Source organism: Arvicanthis niloticus, chromosome 15, assembly GCF_011762505.2.
Source record: "Arvicanthis niloticus isolate mArvNil1 chromosome 15, mArvNil1.pat.X, whole genome shotgun sequence".
Lineage (NCBI taxonomy): Eukaryota > Metazoa > Chordata > Mammalia > Rodentia > Muridae > Arvicanthis > Arvicanthis niloticus.
This window is the reverse complement of record NC_047672.1, coordinates 52186495-52206196: the sequence shown is the minus strand read 5'-3', so window position 1 is coordinate 52206196 and position 19702 is coordinate 52186495. Positions and strand designations below refer to the sequence as shown.

At 38.5% G+C, this 19702-nt stretch overlaps 1 protein-coding gene across 1 annotated transcript in view; it reads left to right on the top strand.

Moving 5' to 3' along the window:
- Umad1 (UBAP1-MVB12-associated (UMA) domain containing 1) overlaps window positions 1-19702 on the top strand; it is a 157168-nt gene that overhangs the window by 13985 nt on the left and 123481 nt on the right. Inside the window, exon 2 of the mRNA XM_034518898.2 lies at window positions 895-994. Within this exon, the coding sequence (XP_034374789.1) occupies window positions 913-994 (82 nt within the window). The 5' untranslated portion in view covers window positions 895-912. The remainder of the gene's footprint in view (window positions 1-894; window positions 995-19702) is intronic.

Genomic DNA, 19702 nt, shown 5'->3' with positions numbered 1-19702 from the left:
GAGGGAGGGAGGGAGGGAGGGAGGGAGGGAGGGAAGAAGGGAGGGAAGGAAAGAGGTAAGGAGGGAGGGAGGGAGAGAAGAAGAGAGGGAAGGAGGGAGGGAACAAGGGAGGGAAGGAGGGAAAAAGAGAAAGTGAAATTACCAGCTGTGTTTTGACAACAGATAGTAGGTTCCTTCACCATTTATTTATATTGGGCTTAGTGTCCTTCCTACATCTGCAGCTCTGGTCATGAAAACCTGCACAAATCCTAGAACACTTCTCAATATCTCTGGGCTTTTCCTCAGGTTAAATGTTAGGGCTGGAATTGTTGGACTCAAAACCAGGGGACGCGCTCCCCCAGAAACATTCATGAACGGGATCTGCAATAGCATGAGATTTATTGATGAGAAGATGTTACCTAGTATACTGGGGTTCCCCTATACACAGACAAGAGTAACCCTGAGCCAAAGTTGGGAGCAGTTTTTGTACAGAGTTTACAAGGGCAACCGCAAAGGACCACAAAGGCTGACCTTCCCAGGTTAAGTGACTATGATTCACACATTACTTTTTATAACAATGAGTGTCTTCTGTTTGCCCAGGTTTATTACATTAAGGGCTCAGCTTCCTGAGCACCTCCCATCCTGTCTGTCATGGAATGTTTTCCTACATGTTTTTCTGAATCTTCAGAAATTGAAAGAGGTTGGAGACTTTCAGAGCACAGATTTTAAACTGTAAACAGATTTATCTTGCTTCATACCTTCTATCCTTTACTATCTAGAAAAAGTTTGATGCTTGTCAGTCTGGCCGTAGAATCCCTGAAGTAATTATTGTGCGACCTTTATGACAGCTCCTTACTGAGAAGAGCAGGACTTTGGTCCCATCTGAGCTGACCTCATTCCGAATGTCTGTTTCAGATAGCAGCTGCTGTGGCTATGTTGTCCTTCTTCCGAAAGCCTGCAGAATCTAAAAAGCCCTCTGTGCCAGAACCGGAAGCAGATGGATTTGTCCTCTTAGGTGAGTATTTATGAAACAAAATCCTAACTGGATGAATCGTTTTAAAAATTAGTCAGTAATGATACGACTGGCTTCTGAACTCTGCCTTCTAATTTCAGAGTAAGTTGTGTGAGACTGTTTCTCTGACCCTTCTCTGTTGCAATGTCAGGAGTTTGTGTCTGACAGCCAGCAAGGCTTCGTTAGCCCCAGTGAGAATTTCCTGAAAGCTGTAGGATTTTGTTGCTTTTACCCTCAACAACAAAATTTCAGAAAAACCTTTAGTCCTCTTGGAAACCCCTGCCTTCTGGAGGCAATATACTCTTCTCACAGGAGCTTATTCCAGCTACGTCTTTTCCAACCACTGTTCTATTTTAAAAATATCTATGAAGGTAAAAATTATATAAAGAACTTTGCTCAGGTTTTTTTTGTTTTTGTTTTTGCTTTTGTTTGTGCACACTTAGAAATAGTAATATTGGGCCGGGCGGTGGTGGCGCATGCCTTTAATCTCAGCACTTGGGAGGCAGAGGCAAGCGGATTTCTGAGTTCGAGGCCAGCCTGGTCTACAGAGTGAGTTCCAGGACAGCCAGGGCTACACAGAGAAACCCTGTCTCGAAAAACAAAACAAAAAAAAAAGAAAAGAAAAGAAAAAAAAAAAAGAAATAGCAATATTGTCTCTCACCATCACTCATTTAAAGAACAGGACAGTGTCTCTCTGCAGTGGTGAGGTCACATACAGTTACTAGAGCTGTTTATGTATCTTTTTACATCCACCTCTTCAGTTGTCAGCATGGAATATCAGAGACAAGATCCACCCATGGGTGAAGTGGCTCTCCTTTTTGTACAGTTTCTGTTATCATGTAGCTATCATTGACCAGATGTTTCATTGTTTATCTTACAGCTGCCCTAGTAGGTGTCTACTTTGCACCTGCCTTAGCAGATGAAGTCCATCTGGTGTGGCCTGCCTTTCCTAATCTTAGGAAGACTGGCATTAGAAACATCTTTGACTGAGATTCCGAAGTCTCACAGGCTTCCTGATTTGCTATTTCATGAGAGAATTTCCAAGACTTTAATGACTCTAATATGCTGGGTACCAGCTGTTCTGCCTGCTCTATCCCCACTCTAATGGTATGTTTTCTCAAAAGCTGACACGCTGTGTTTTGAGCAAGTTTTCTCAAGACCATCTTGGACTGAGCATGATTGATGTTGTCCCCAGGACCGTATGTCTAGAAGTTGGACACTCATGAAGAGGAATCAATCCTGTCATAATCCTAGAAAAACAATAAAGTATGTAGTGTAGTTGATATGGTCATACACTTTGTTCAAATGACCCAACAGCTCTCAGCCTAGGCCTCCATGTTTCTCAGGAGCTATCAGCTGAGACTTGCATCTGGTTAGCTGGGTTTGGTTTTAAATGCAGAGTTTCCAGTTTCACTGATTTTTATTGAAGGAAAAACAAACCAAAAAAATCTTTGTATACCTGGTATTCTGTGGGCTTGGTAAGCTCTCTTGAAGTTTGATGTTGTCAGTGTGGTGTCTGCTCTCATTTCCCGTCTCATTTCTTTTCATCTGTTATGTCATCTCAAGTCTTCCTCAGAGGCACTGCACAGGTTTACAGTTAGGTAGAGATATGAATGCTGACTCCACAGGCAGAACCTTCGAGCTGACAACCTACTAGGTTTCCAGCCATAAGAAGTTGTTTAACAGGCCCAGATGTCACTGAGCATGTTATCAGTACTTACCCAGTGGTGTTAGTGTGGAACCATATGCACATAAAATACTTAGAATACCCTGTGAGTAATGTGGCACCATCACCATGTACAGAGCATGTCATTTCCCAGGTTCTTTGCCATGCATGAAGCAATTTTGGGATGAATCTGGTTAATTGGGTGCCAGAGCCTATCTTTTTATCTTTTTTATCTTTTTTTGTTGCAGTTTTAAAGTGCTGCACCATCAGCATACGAAGTTGTGACACACTGTTGACAATATGGTGACTGTAGATATTTCTAATGTTCTGCACATGTAAAAAGCTGGAAGAAAGGGTTTCAGTGTTTTTACCATGTCCTCAGTTTTAGTCTAAGCCATTAGTGATAATTTAAGGGTCCAGGTTCACTGAACCTCAGACTCAAATAGTATGTAAACACAAAGAGTACTTTATTCTGCAAAAATTCAGCATGCTGGGTATTGTGTTAGAATCGCTGCTCGCATCCAAACAGACCACACCAAGCCAATACAGTTCCATGTGGGGTTTATTGTAGGGGAAGAGGGCAAAGGTGATGATGAAATGAAGGGGAAACAGAGAGAGAGAGGGGAGGTCAGAAGGGTTTGCCTTTTATTTGGGTGACATAGCTGCTCACAGGTAAAGGTGGGAGGTGAGCCCAGTGGATTCTGGGAATGTATGGCAGTTTCCATGGCAACAGATGCATAGATCTCTGTCACATATGTGTGATGTCACTGGACTCAGAGATCTGTCATGCTTATACTTGATGCCAACACTAGGGTCTCTCAACCCAAGATGGAGACCCCAAAGTGAGGGATTTAAAGCACATTAGGGAAATTCTGTGGTAGGTAACCTTTATCTTGCTCTACCTCTAGGGACATTCCAGAACCCAGTGGGGACTGGAAACTGTTGCTGAGGAAGTCTGGAAACTGCTGCTGACCCATTACCCAGGTGGTGGGCAATTTCTGACTAGCTGCCTGAAGCCTGACTTGCCTAGGCTTGCCTGGACTTGCCCAATTCTTGGGCCTAGTCTCCTGAACTAGCAGTTTGAAGCCTGTCTTGGAATCAGCCTAGCCTTCTCAATAATTTAAGGCAAAAAAACCAAACCAAACAAACAAACAAACAACCCTGAAAACATTAAATTGTGTACTTTATCTTTTAAACATGAAAGTACTTTTTAAAAAAAAATAAATAAAGGAGAATTTAGCTTTGTATCACTTTTCATTAAGTTTGGCTCCTAATTTGGCTACTTCACTGTTTACTGGCTGATATTTTAAATAACTAAAATATTTTAAAACTATTATATAAAACTAACCTTGAAGTTGAAGGTTCATAGTATTAATGTTTTGTAGTAAAACATTGTTTAGTATTCACAGACTTAATCAACTTCACTAATAAAAGTTGTAGTTATTGTATTATCTTTTAAAAATATAATGGCAAACTTTAAAATTTTTTTGTTGTGGTAAGCTACCTGTTTTGTCATGTCATTCTAGAGCAGTCTCTTTATGTAATATTTACTTTAGTTTCAAGGCATACCATATGAAAACACTTGGAAAAGACAAGTTCAGTCTATTTTTCATAATTTTATTGTTAACATGGTGCCGTACTCACATATTTTGGAATATGTACTAGTTACTTTTCTGTTGCTGTGAGAAAATACTACAGCTAAAAGCAACTTATAAGAGAAAGATTTTCTTTGGGCTTTTATTTCCAGAGGACTAGATGTCCATAACAGCTGGGGTGATGCAGGAGCCTGAGGCCAGGTCAAGAAGCTGAGGGATCAGAACAGGAAGCAAAGAGAGAGCTGGGAGGCCGCTGAAGCTGTGAACTCCCACAACTCCTCTAGCAAGGCTTCAGGTCCTAAACTTGCATAAAGTCCCAAACAGTACCACCTGCTGGGGACCAGTGAGCTTGGGGCTACATTGTCACTAAAACGATTCAATATATAGTCACAAAAGACTTGTAAATTAGCATCTGAACCAGATGTACTATAAGAACAAATGAACACTTGGATTTGGTTTTTGGTTTTTTTTTTTTTTTTTTTTTTTTTTTGGTTTTTCGAGACAGGGTTTCTCTGTGTAGTCCTGGCTGTCCTGGAACTCACTCTGTAGACCAGGCTGGCCTCGAACTCAGAAATCCGCCTGCCTCTGCCTCCCAAGTGCTGGGATTAAAGGCGTGCGCCACCACTGCCCGGCTGGATTTGTTTTCTTATCATCTGGCTTCTCAATGAGAAAGTATATGACTTAGATAGTTTCCTGCCAATATGGGCTGTTCAAAATTGGTTAGATTATCTCCTTATTGGCCTCTATAACCAGTTTCTTAAAAGGCCACAGTCAATCACACCTGAAAATGGCGCCCCTCTCCTTTTGTTTTCCACCAGAGAATCCCTTCTCCTGTAGCCCAGTACTCCTGCTTAATGCTCACTTGAAATTTCAGGTCTAGGCAGACCTAAAGGCACTTTATTTGATCACAGGAGCATCTAGAGTAGTCACATACAACTAACTAGTTCATGTTTATGGAAAGCCTTTTTTCTTCACAAGACTCTAAAGTTTTTGGCCTGTGTAGATTGTAGAGCATGTAGAATAAGCATAAAAGGAGGGGAGTGGGGTTAGTAGAAAAACATGCTTTCCCTTGTGTAACCAGTTTGTATTCACAGAAGAAGGCAAGAGTTCATTCAGTAATGAAGTTGAAGTAATCCTCCAGGGTACTCAGTTTACACAAAAACAAATTGCAGTTTTCGTTTGCATCACTGGGTGGCGATTTTTCACAGTCTTGTGCTACTGTTTAAAAAACTAGGGAGCATGGCACTGTTTGTAATTACCAAGGCCTTCTTCTGTTATGACACATTTAATTGTACTTTTAACACATTATCTTTAAGTTGATTACAAATTTACTAGCGTAATGTGCAACCTCATAGTTATTTTAAATTAGGAAAGGGTTTTGCCTAGATGTTGGCAGATAATTCCATCCAATACCAAGACAAAGGTATGCATTAGCTTATTATGTTAAAGCACAAATAGAATATAAATGAAAAGAAGTAATGTAGATTATTGTCCCTGCCTCCGCTAATATTGTTGACCAAATATTGAATATAATTTTAAAGGAGGCAGAATGAAATTGGGCAAGCAAACTATCACAGAGACAAAAAGAATTGGATTACAGTACAGCTGAATCCCATTTCATTCTCCAGTATATGCAGGCGTTTCTTAAAGTAGGGCACAAGCTCTCTGTTTCCTTTTCATTAACACTAGTTTAGAAATTCATAGTAGCTTGGATTTCATCTTTAAGTGTTAATATTGAAGGACATATCTTAGTTCCCCCTTTTGTGTAGCTTAAGTATTAAATTAGATTTTATTGGCTGTCTTAAAGATTCTTTCCTATTATATTCCTTATTCTGGGAATTAAAGCATGTACGTATACTTAGTAAGTCTGTTTTATTTTTATTTAGGACTTTTAAAAGATATTTTTTCATCTCTATTTTTTTTTGAATGAAAACTTAGCTGTGCACAATGCAAATGTACATTTCATGGAATGGGCCATAGTAAGGAACTTGAATTCTATGTGGAGCCAAAGGCTTTAATTGTAACAGCAAAACTAAATAGGTTTTCACTATGTGTTTCAAAAACAATTGCACAGATCTTAAAAAAGTATTCATAGATTTAAAAAATAATTTGTTCTTGTCCTTGTGTAGTTATAAGCAGAAAACTCAAATATATTTAATTTAACATAATGATCTCCCTATATGTTTGCTCCTGACCTTTAAATTCCAAAGCAAACGTGCGAGGATTTTTCATTTAACTTCATTAGGTAATGAACGTTCTTATTTCCCCAGCTATGTGTAATGGATGAAAATTTCACATCATTTGTTACTTAATTCTGGTCTAGTTGATAATCCAACAGAGTTTTAGTCACTGGAGTTCGAGATGTTGTCCCTATTTGGGGGTATACTGTCTTTGTGTATAGAGCAAAGAGATTAATTGTATAGGATATGGAAAAGATGCTAACTATAGAGGAAGGAGAGCAAACTCTTGTATTTTAAACAATTGTAGGGAAGCTATTCATTGGGGGGGGCAGTGGATTTGGTTGACTCAAAGGTACTTTAGGAGTCTCCCTCCTTCATCTAGTTCTAATCCTTCTATTAAGGCATCACTTGGAGAATATGCTGGTATTGGGGTCTGTCACCAGGTTCTGATTAAATGGGCTGTTTGTTTGGCTGAACTACTAGGGGTAACAATTTTCCCCTGTAGATGAGTCCAGAGGGCATGCAGGGCTAAGGGAAAATATATATATATAACTTAGAAATTGTACACTATCAAATAATATGTTCAGACACTTTGAGAAAGACCTCATAAGTCATGAAGTTATAGTTTCTCTTCTACTACACTTGAGCCATAAACAAATAACAAAAAAGTTGAGAGCACAAACATTTTGGCTAGCCAGAATCTAGGAAGGAACAGGAAGCAGCGTAATTCTAATAAGTGAAGTCCATCTGTACTTGTAATAAATTTGGAAGCAGGTTTTTTTGTTTTTTTTGGTTTGTTTGTTTGTTTGTTTTTAAACCAGTGGCATTTTGGCAAACTGGTTACATCAGTGCATATTCTCAGTGTTCTGTGACTTTTTGTGCAGTTAAAGTTTACCTCTCTTGTTTTTAGGTGAGTACTTTTGACAGCTATTTCAGAGTAATATCTGACATTTATTTTTATTTTTGTCTAAAGCCACCAGGCAATTATATTTGTAGTCTATCTGTAGGATGGAGACGTAAAGGAAACGTTAGTGTGCACATTATCAGTTCCTTCACCAGTTGCTTACAGTATTTCTCACCTGAGACTAACTGAAAAACTATGATAAGTAGTTTCTACCTAAAATTCCTTTTCTTCATCTGTAGCTTATTTAACCAGTGGTGAAACATTTGAAGGAAAAAATGTTTGTACTAAACATGTATAATAATTTTCCCCTCATGATCATTTCTTAAAATATATTGGATAACAATTGTTTTTTTTTATATTAAATTGCATTAGATTTTACAATATGGTATAAATAGTGTAAAGATGATTTAAAGTACATATGACTATGTGTGTAGGCTACCTGCAAATACCACATTATTTATTTATAAGAATTTGAACGTATGAGGAACTTGATGGGACCCGAGTTCTTTCTCTGACCCAGGTACTCCACTGTTTGCTAGAAAGCTACTAGTATGTATCCCTAACCTATGTTTAACGGAACAGAGTTTTAGAACTCAAGCCAGAAGTATGACATCCTTCTAAACAGCATTGAAGGAGGCAGTATTTTAGGGATGGCAATGTTTGAGAGTTTTTGAAAGCATTCTTTTCTAAGGTGTTGGTGGAAGAACAAAGCATTCTTAGGTGGTAAGGCAGGACAAGATAAGGTCTATTTAGGGCCATTGAAAAGTTGCTGTTTTGCTAGAGAGAGTATATCAGGGTCACTGAGGATAAACTGGTCTGGAAAAGTAGTTTGTGACGGGCTGAGACATTAGAATTGTAGCCCCCGAGCTGTAACTTTTAGTTCATTTTAAAGTATCCATGATTTGATTTTTTTTTACATTTGAAATTTAGTAATAGCTTTTGAAAAATAAGTTAACTTCTATCATTCTGTGTAGACCAAGAACTACTCAAAACTATACACAGTATTATGCCTTGAAAATATTTCTGTATTTGGTATGTGTGCACGTTAGGGTGCCACATAAGCCAGCGAAACAACAGGCACACAGCACGGGGGTACACATTGTGTAGCAAATACCTGGAGTTGGACATTTTCCTGTTCTTCTGTTTTAATATGATACAAGGCAGAGAACACTAGTTGTATGCATTTTCCCTTTTACATTTCTTTTCTAGCCCTGTGGCCATTTTGCATTTAGGCGTGGGGTTATTCTGTTTGAAGATTCTGGGAGACCTTTAAAAAACCCAGTTGGGCTGGCTGTGATGGCACATGGCTTTAATCCTAGCACTGGGGAGGCAGAGGCAAGTGGATCTCTGTGAGTTTCCGAACAACCAGAGCTACATAGCAGAGATAATCTGTCTCAAGAAAACAAATAAATAACAAATAAATACCAAAATTAAAATAGAAGCATTAGCTGGGATGCACCTTCTTTCCTTGCCCAGCCCCCCAACTTGCTGGATTGTGGATATGGTAAGTTAGGAGACCTCCAACTACTATCTTGGCTGTGAAGCCTGAGTATGTTGTAAAGATAACTGGAGAGTATGCCCCGTGGAGCTGGGTCCTTGCAGACAGTGGTGCTGTGGGATGGTCCTGTGGTGCCTCCCTTTGAGCATCCATTATTGAAACATGAATAAGTTTCCATTCTGTGTAAATCACTTTTATTTTGTCATTTTCAGATGAACCAAGCCCAAACTATACAGGAACTTAACTGGAAGCCATAGTAATTTGAGATTCTCTTTTAAGTTCTGTTATTTAATGCTTTATTGCTTCAATCAAGCTATCATTTCAGTTTTATTTTTCTTTTCTATGAAATGTGGATAGTTTCATGATTGCCTCATTATGTTGTTGGGTAAAATGAAACTATGGGGGAAGAATCTGAACAAAAACTTTAATTTGTTCGCTAATTCTAATCAGTTTAGGGTTATCCTTAGCCATTTAGGCAGAACTGGAAAGAAAGCTGTAGTAGCTTTACCAGTGTTTGTTATACCACAGACTCAGTGATTGATAACGAACAGAAGTCTATTGATTCACTTAACTGGAAGCTGGAAAATGGGAGATCGAGGGCCTGACATTGGATAAGGGGCTTCTTGCTGTATCATCCTGGTAGAACAGCAGAGGGAAGGCAGCAAAATAGCAAGAAGTCACTGAACTTAGCCGTATGTAAGGAACCTAGTCTCCTAATGTTGTGATAATGACATTAAAACATCCTTGAGGGTAGAGACCTCCTGGTAAATCTCTTCTTGAAAATTCTATCCCATAATACTGTGACGCTATTCCATTTCAACATGAACTTGAGAGGGAACAAGTGTTTCCTGGTCTTAGACCAGTCTGGAAGGCCTCCCTGATTATAATATGATCACTGCTCAAATCCACTAAAAGTTGAAAAGCTTAAGAGTCTAATTGAGTAAAGAAACTTGACTAAAAAATTGAATTCTGCTGCCAGGCCTTGACAATCATTTGGAAAGAGTGCAGGTCCTGACAAGCACTTGTCTAGAAGGTATATGGCTTGGGGGCTGGAGAGATGACTCAGCAGTTAAGAGCACTGGCTGCTCTTCTGGAGATCCTGAGTTCAATTCCTAGCAACCACATGGTGGCTCACAACCATCTATAAGGGGATCTGGTGCCCTCTTCTGGCCTGCGGATGTATATGCAGCAGGGCACTCATTAAACAAATACAATTTTAAGAAGAAAGAAAAAGTGTATGGCTTTTCAAGTGATCGCCAGCACTGAGACATACAACTATTCTTTTCATCAGGAATGGTATATACTTTTATGGCATATACACATCATATTTTTGATGATATTTTTACTATGCTGAGTCAACGATTTACAGGAATCATTGTAAAAAGTCTTGGAATTCTAAGTCAAGAGGTTAAGCTCCAAACTTATGGACTGACTTTGTTTTATTTCTGGAGCCTGTCATTTTCAGATACATAATGATACAAGCTGAAAATATGCTTGTCAGCACCAAAGGAAAACTGGAAACTTTAAATAGTTTGGTGAAAGATTACTTGAGGAAATTGATAACCATGACAATCAACTGTTTTCAGCAGTTATTATTTTATATCAGTCTGGGAAGCCAAGTGGAATGGTCTGGAAAGACCCTGCAACTAAATGCCAGATTTTATGGGAAGAGAATTTGTACTAGGAGCCTCAGATTCTCAAATGGCTAATACCCTGAAAAATGCCAAGACTCTATTCTAGATGCTAGTTTGCTTTATTAGGCATTTGGGCTGTGCATTCTGTTAGATTGTTCTTTGTTCCTGTCAAAAGGTACCTGAGAACTCAGTTCTGAAAAGGAAAGGTTGTTTGGGTTGACAGTTTTGGAAGGATCAGTCCATACTAGGCTGCCATGTTGCTTCAGGTGGGTGATGAAGCAAGTACATCATGGTAAGAACACATGTTGGAAGACAAACACCTTCTAGCTGGAAAGTGAAGGAGAGGAATATGGAGTCCAGGACTGCAGTATCTCCTACAAGGACATACCTACAAGGACCTGAGATGCTAGTGAGCTGTAGGAGAAGCTATACTCTTAACGCCCTGATATTCCTAAGTGTTTACTTTATGGGTCTCTGAGGGAGACTTAAGAACCAGACTCTGGTTTTGTTTGTTTGCTGCTTTGTTTGTTTAAGTTAAGATCACCACAGTTTTACTTGAATTATATGCAGTATACCCTAATGAGTCTCAAAATACCACATTTTAATGAAGTTTTTAAATATGATTACATTTTATCTTAAAATATTAAGTATTTCATTGTAAATTGAGCTATACATTTTAATATTTCTCTATTAAAAAGTAAGAATGAAACCAGATATATAATAGTTTTTAAGGCTAAAGGAATCTCAGGGATAATTTTCAGCATTTTTATTTGATATTCAAAGTAAATGAAAGCATATATATGTATATATATGTATGTGTATACACACACACACACACATATATATATGTATATATATAACTTGCTAAGAGACGTCTGGTAAATATAGAATAGAGCTGCCTAAGTAGGAAAGAATGCCCAGATTACATGTGAAGCAGTTATAGTGGAAATGCTCTCTCCATTGTGAGATGTCTTTCTTGCCTGTAGGGCTCTTTTCATTGCTAAAGCTGGGTTAAATATATCATCATAGAAATTTAATTATGGTTTATACCTGTTATAAAATATGCTAATGTATCCAAATACATTTTAATATTCTCAGTTCCACTACACTTAAATGCTTTCCTTTTTTAAAGGTATGCAATTTCTCTCAGCTCCTTTTAGGTCTCCAAGGTTACAGGACCTTGAAGCGTGTAGAGTTCTATGTGGTACCAAACGGTAATTCTCAAGTCGTGTTTTGTAGGCACCTTCCTGAAGTCAGGGAGAGGCACTGCCAAACTGAGTAAAGGGGATCTTCTCACAATTCTAGGACAAACAAGGTCAGGATTTCAGGCTTCTCATTCTAAAATTCTCTGATAGCTTTAGAGAAGAGCAACATTAACTTGGCAAGCAACGCTTAGGCAGACAGGGTGAGTCGACATGGCTCCAAAGGAAGCCACCAGCAGCCAGTGTTCACTCAGGCAGATGGTCTTCTCTTCAGACAGTTGTATTATGGCCTTGATTTTACATGCTGTTTTATAACCTACACATTGACATAAATTGAACACTAATTGAAATTTAAAACTAGAACCATTGATTACATAATTTTTAATGTGATAGTTACTGTTAGAGTGTTAGAGAATTTCACATTTGTGAATACCTGACAGCATTCACTGTGTGTAGAGATTGCATTGGAGAGGTGAAGATGGGCCTTTTGCTGTTTATTTTCTTTCCCATCTTAGATATTTCAGGTCTCTTTCCTGGATGAGATGCTTCCCCTGATGATTCAGAGAGGAAATCAAGCTTTTATTTCTTAAAGGTTTTTTTTTTTTTTTTAAAATATAGTATTGCATTTTACTGATATTCTTTTATATATTTAAAAAGATTGAAAGATTCTTTATTTGCACTAGTCTCTTAGAATACCTTGATGGTACTGAAATGGACACACACACATATGTATTTGTATTTATATATGTATATGTACTGAATTCTTTTTCAGGACATCAATAAATCTGTATATTGACAGTATATAAATTTAGCTTGACTGATAGTTCCAGCTTGTCCCTTACTAAACTTTTACTAAATTTCTCTTAAAATCATAGAGAGGAAAACATAACCATAACAAAACTTGAGACTGGCAGACAGGTAGAATCTTGGGGTGAGTTTAACTGAGAACAAACTAGCTGAGCTTTCAGATTTGTTATAGCGGGGGTTCTCAACCCCTTTCTCAGGACCCCTTTCACGGGATCAACTAAGACCACTGAAAATATCAGATATTTGTTTTATGTTTCATAATTAACAAAATTTCAGTTATGAAGTAGCAACAAAATAATAATAATATGGTTGGGATCACTATGATATGAGAAACTGTGTTAAAGGGTCACAACATTAGGACAGTTGAGAACCGCTGTGATATATTATTGAGACCTCCATGATAAACCCTACGTTGACAGCTGTTCTTCTGCATCCTTGGACATCTGTCTGAGAGAGAAGAGAGCATTCCATTCCCTAGTCTTATATCTCTCTTAATATCCTTATCTCTGTGGGCTCAGTTTAGCTCTCTAGTTTGTTTTTTTTTTTATTGGAAATGTAATTGCCAGTGATACTAGGCAATCAGATCAGAGAGGTTCTGTCCTCAGGGTTGAATTAATGATGTAATTGTTTGGAGTAGATCATAGAAATGGGTTCCTGATTATTATGGCTTGGACATATTTTAATGATCTTTCTAAAAATGTGTGCAAATGTTTCACCTTCACTTAAGTCTGTGTACCACATGCTAGTGTGATGCCAGCATATGCTAGAAAAGGCCATCAGGTCCCCTGGAACTGGAGCTACAGACAGCTGTGAACTGCTGTGTGGGTGCTGAGACTGAACCTGGGTGCTCTGTAGAGCAGCCAGCGCCCTGACTGCTGAGGCATGTTTCCAGCCCCCAGTTCAGACATATTTTGATTCCAAGAATAAGATAGATTTTACTGAGAAGCAATAGATCATTAAGAGGCCTGATGAAGGAGATTGAGTCAAGGCAGCACCTCCAGAGAGGATTAATGCTTTTAAGGTGTTTGCTCTAGGACCAGGATATTTACTGTGAGAACGAATTATTATACAGAAAATTTGGCTTTGTCTGCTTTCTTGTTTTCTTCTGCCAGCGTGTATCTTCTCTCCCTTCTACATGTTTTTGTGATTGCTTTTACATGAACTATTACTATAAACTCTTCCACTATACTGTGATACAAAGGCCCTTATTATAAGCCAATTGATAGTATACCCCCATCTAAGACTTTTACCTTCTGAAATGTTAAGATGGGTACACCTATTTTTTTTTTTTTATAAACTACCTGGCCTCAGGTGTTTAGTTATGTAAAATACACTGTCATATCAAGCAAATGATGAATTTATCTCCCTGGCATTTCTTTTTCATCTCTCTGCTATGGACAGTGGTCAAATTGGCCCATAATTTATGTCAGCTCATCAGCCTGAGCCTTTCTGGTCTCTACAAGTAAATCTATAAGTAAATCCTCATTCTTTTTAAATTACCTGGTCACCAGTATTCTGTTAAAGTATGCTATCATAAAATAGATACTATATTAAATATAACATATACATAAAATAGACTAAGCTACCATCTTTGGTCTCTGGAAAGCAGTTGGTCAGCAAGTAAAGAGGGCAACATTGGTCATAGTTGTTAATGGGGAGATAAGTCTAGACCCCAAAAGAAAAGTGGCTTGCATAGAAATAGAGATAGAATTAGGGGAGATAGCAATGGCATTAGGAATTATATGTTGTGTTGTTGTTGTTATTGTTGTTGTTGTTATGTATTCTCCAGAGCTGGATAGTAGAAAAAGAGAGAAGATGCACTGAGTGACAGACAGGAAAAGCAAGGACTGGATAAGATGCTGTGTTGGTGCTGCTGCTGCTGTTTCCCGGGAATTCAGATTTGTAGTCGTCCTGGGAGATGAAGTTGACAGTACGCACTAGACTTTAGCAGAGCAGGTTGTCTTTGTCTCGGTAATTTCACTTTCAGTTATTTATCTTTGAAACATAGGAAACTGCAACTTATAAAGATAATATAGTTAGTGTGGTTTTGTTACATGTATTTTATATGTCCGATATGAATCCTGAAGGGAAGTCATTGAATCACAGATCACATGACTGCAGTTGATTTAATTTTTGTCTCTTACTATTGAAATTATATGTCTCACAGATTCTCTATAAATGCTTTTTAATTCTCTAAGATATTTAGAGCAATATTTATGAGTCTTATCTGATAATTATAAGCTATAATATAGAAAAATCTCAAACTTTGATTTGGTAAAAATTGTGTTGGAGAAACTAGCCAGTATTTTATTGGTTTCTCAATGTTTTCATAGATGTTGACAGTACTTATTCCCAACGTCGCTTTATGAACCCAGCACTCACAATCTTAAACGTTAAGGTCAATGTTTGCTAATATTTTACTATATTTTCATGGGTTATACAAACTTATATCATTTATCTTTGGATCCTATCTATCATAATTTCAGTGATTTAGCAATTTTGGTAATTATGATACTGTTTTATATTAATTAATAACTCCTTACATTAATCTGCAAGCTACTTCTCTGAAATTTTAAACGCAATGTTTTTTGAATATATGTTTATTTTGTTATTATCATGTGTATGCATATACACATTTGTGATGTGTACATTTATAAGTACAGGGAGCACATGGATGCTAGTTTGAAGACACCTTTTAGGAAAGTCTGGTTTCACCTTTGGCCTTCTTAGGGGAGAATATTGTTTCTATCAGACTGCAGACTCCAGTCTAGCTGGTCCTCAGACTTCCTGGCAGTTCTCTTTCCCCTACCTCCCATTTCACAGCAGGATTGCTGGGAGCCCAGAGGTACTCCACTGCTTTCAGCTTTTGACAGGGGTTCCAGGGACTCAGGTCATCAGTCTTTCCAGGCAAACATTTTACTTACTGAGGCATCTCACCTGCCTTGAAGTGTTTTGTTGTTATTGTTTGTTTTAAGTCTTTAATTATAGTACTAGAAATTACTATTAAGTACATATAAATTTTTCCTCTATGGTGGCTTTTGTGTTGCCTGCTTATTTAGTTAAATTGAAATCACATGCTACCTTAAAATGTCAATTATTAAAAAGTTCCTTTTTCAACTGGGGAATGATACCTCTTTCTTCATTTTATTATTTAAAATTTTTAGTATTGTAAAACATGTGTATGTGAGCATGTGCATTTTGGTGTGCGCACTGGTGTGTATCTGTAGGTGCAGTGGTATATGACTACGTATGCACATGTATGCATTTGGAAGCCAGGGGTCAACCTCAGTGGCTGTTGTCAAGAGCCACCTTGGTTTTCAAAGTGTCTCTTTAGAAGCTGGAGCTCACCAAGTTAGCTAGGCTGCCTGCTTAGGAAGCTCTAAGGAAGCTTTCCTCCCCAGTGTTGCTTACAAGGAAGAGCCTGGTCTTTTTACATGGTGCTGGGGATAACTTAGGTCCATTCTAATTCTTTTTTAGTAAGCATTTTCCAGCTGAACTTTATCTTCCCAACCTGTGAGATCTTTGTCTCCCCTCTCCCCACTTTTAATTTAAACTATTGTTTTAAATTTTATATGTGGCTCCCTGTATGTTTATCTGTATACTGCTCATGTGCCTGGTGCCTGTAGATGTCATGAGGCATCTATCCCCTGGGACTGGAGTTAGAGACAGTAAGTCACTGGGTCCTGAAAGCAGCAAGTACTCTGAACCACTGAGCCATCCCTACAGCCTTTGTGACAAGTCTTTTAACTACTGCTATTACCAACTGATCTGGATTGTTTGTTAAAACTATAATGACTTAACGAAACTATTTTTGGACAGATTTTAACTTAAAAAAAAAGAGAGAGAGAGAGAGAAAAAAAAGCCAGCCTTTGGTGACCTTCTGTACCTCTGGGTACAGAAGAAATTGGGAATTTATTTGTCTACATGCTGTCAGAGCTTTCCCAAGAAAGCTTTAGGTGTGATTTGCCATGGAGCGAAGTGCTGTTGCTCCCTGCCAAGGAAGAAGGCAACAGTTTGTCTGTCATCAACATTTCTTCACCATAGAAATGTTTATCTCATGTAGAGTTCTCAGGACCAGCCAACTTTGGGATTGGATTCATAACATACAATAGTTATGCTCCATCAGATAAGAAAGGATGTGGAGGAATCAACATCTGCCGACTTTGGTCTCTCTGTCTCTTTCTAGACTGAAATGATGGTCAGTCTGATACTGTCCAATTGACTTTTGTTGTGTGTTTTTCAGCCATGCCCTTTCCTTGTCACATTCATGCATTAAACTTCCCGAGTGTTTAGTCTCCAAGCAGGAACAGTCAGCCTCTTCATAGCCCTTGGCACTCACTTCTAAAACACATTCAGTTTTTCTGGCAGTGAAATTTCTGCCAACAGAATCTGCCCCTCTTGCACCACAGCCTCGAGTGAATTAACTCTACCCAGAGCGTGTGCACCTCTGCAGGGACCATCCAGGGTAAACTTTGTTCTAAGTAGACATAGCATCTTTTCTATCATATTTGGTAATACATATGTCATCTTTAAATTTTTTAATTTTTTAGAGCTGTCCTCTGTAATGCTTAATGTTGATTATATTTTCAATAGCATTTTGTACATTATATTTTATAGATTTAAATGGCAAGGGCATGAAAGATTGATATGGACCATTTTATATGGAACATGTGAAGATCATATGATAAACTAACAACAGATTTTGTATCTTTTTTTCTCTGTAGTTGATGATACTCATGGTCTTTAAAAACCGTTTCATTGTATGTGTGTGTGTATACATATGTATATGTATATATATACACATATGTATATATATATACACATATGTGTGTATGAATGCAAGCATGTGTGTGCATGTATATACGTGTGTATGTGTGTATGAGGGCATACACATGCCATGTATGTATGGGGAGTTAAGAGGACCACTGAGGAAGTTGGTGGTGTCTTTCTACTATGTAGTTCCAAGGACTGAACTCAGTTCATCATGATCAGCAGCAGGTGCCTTCTCCTGTGTGTGTGTGTGTGTGTGTGTGTGTGTGTGTGTGTGTGTGTATCCTGAGCTTGGAGACAGCTCATAATAGTTGTGCTGATCCTGGCCAACTGGTTTATCTGTATTGGTTCCATGATCGGGGCCTTTCAGCTCAGACTTAGAATAGCTGACACCCCTTTTAAGGACTTTGTATTTTGGACATTCCATTTGAAATCTGTTAAGAACATCATAAAACTGGTCTCTGATTTATTGATTTTTCCTGGGCCTTTGACTACGTGAAGTGGAACCAGCCATGACGTAAGCCAAGCGACCTCAGTGGATTCCCTCTTTCTGTTTCAACATGGATGTTAATTCTACACCTTGATGTATTTTCCTAGGACAGACTTCAAATTTTGACGAATGATGCCCCTTCTAGTGAACTGCATACCTGCCCCTTTTGATGTGCCAGATGGGAAAGCTAGCACCTTCCACAGTAGTGCAGATTATGTTTTGTGTTTTATTTTGTTTTGTTTTGACAGATTCATTATTGTCCAGCACTTTAGCTATTAATTTGTCTAAAAGAACAGTTTAACATGCACATAAGTACATGTGCACCTGCCTGTGCGTGAACATACACAGACACACACGCACGCACGCACACACATACATGCACACGCACATGGAAATACTACTGTAACATCAGGCTCTTCTATTTTTCTAGGCAAGTTGCAGCATTCCATCATTTCTAAACTGTGAAATACAACTATTCATCTTGAAGGATTTCCTAAAGGTTACCTGTCTTTTGGCTTTCTGTTAGAAATTTTTTAAAGGCCAACATGAAATTCGTCTGGAAAAGTTATTGTGGCTTCTAGAACAGCTTCAGAATTGTGTTGCATATTATTTTGTTGTGGAAGAAACATATATCTCCTAGGACAACCAAGGAAGGATTTTCTGTTACCATTACTTGTTTGCCAGTGTCACCGTTCATATGAATTTTATACTTAGTGTATAACACAGCTATGGTTCTGTTAGTGCGAAGTGCTTTAAATTTCTAAGTGTCCAACAGTAAACTCCATGCAGAAGATGTTCTGTTACCATCAGGAGCCTCTCACGTGCTGCATGTGTTCTGAAATAATCCCTTACGGTTTAAGTGAGACTCGGAGCTCTTCAGCAGCTTACACAACTCCTGTTTAATGAGACCAAAAGTGTGTTTTACACAAAAATGCTGATGCTTCACCAGGTTACCCTAGCGAGAGTTGTTACTAGGCCTCCTCTTTGGGGGAGTTTCTTGCATTACACTCCGTTTCTGGTGATTGTTCATTTGATTGTCAGAGTGTACAATTTGGAGTCAGTTTTCTCGTACTCTTTGAGTCCCAGGTATTGAACTCAGGTTGTGAGGCTTAGCAGCAAACACCTTTACCCACTAGCCAGATCACTGGAATCCATTTTACTATTCTTAATAAGATAATAATAGTTTTGTGGCTTATTTGGTGTGTATATATAAGAATATATACATGTGCATGTGGAGAACAGAGGACAACCTTAAGATGTACACTATTCACATTTTTTGGGGGAGGGGGCTGGGACTCTTACTGGTTTGGGACACCCCAAGTAGGTTAGACTTTGGGTAGCAAGCTTTACGGGTCTGCCTGTCTCCTAGGCTGGCTTATAGGTATACACCGCCATAGCTGGCTCTCTTTATATTGGATCTGGAACTTGAACTCAGATCTTCATGCTTGTAGGGCAAGCACCTCTGACTAAACCATCTGACTAAATAGGCTTCCCTGATTTGTTTTTTGTTTGTGTGTTTGTTTGTTTGTTTGTTTTTGAGACAGTCTCACTCTCTTGCTGAGCTGGTTAGTCTTATGTCAACTTGATACAAACTAAAGCTATCTGAACCTTTATTGAGAAAATGCCTTCATAAGATCTGGCTGTACGGTGTTACTTGGGTGTTTCAAGTAGTCTTGGGTTCTATAAGACATCAGGCTGAGCAAGACATGAGGAACAAGCCAGTAATCAGCACCCCTTCATGGCCTCTGCATCAGCTCCTGCCTCCAGGTTCCTACCCTGTTTGAGTTCCTGTCCTGAATTCCTTCAGTGACGAGCAATATGGAAGTGTAAGCCGAGTAAACCCTTTTCTCCCCCAGTTTGCTTTTTGGACATGATGTTTTTATGGAAGTAATAGAAACTGTAAGACAGCGCGCCGTGATTTGTGTTGAACATGTGGTATTCTCCTGTCTTATACTAAGTGTCGCC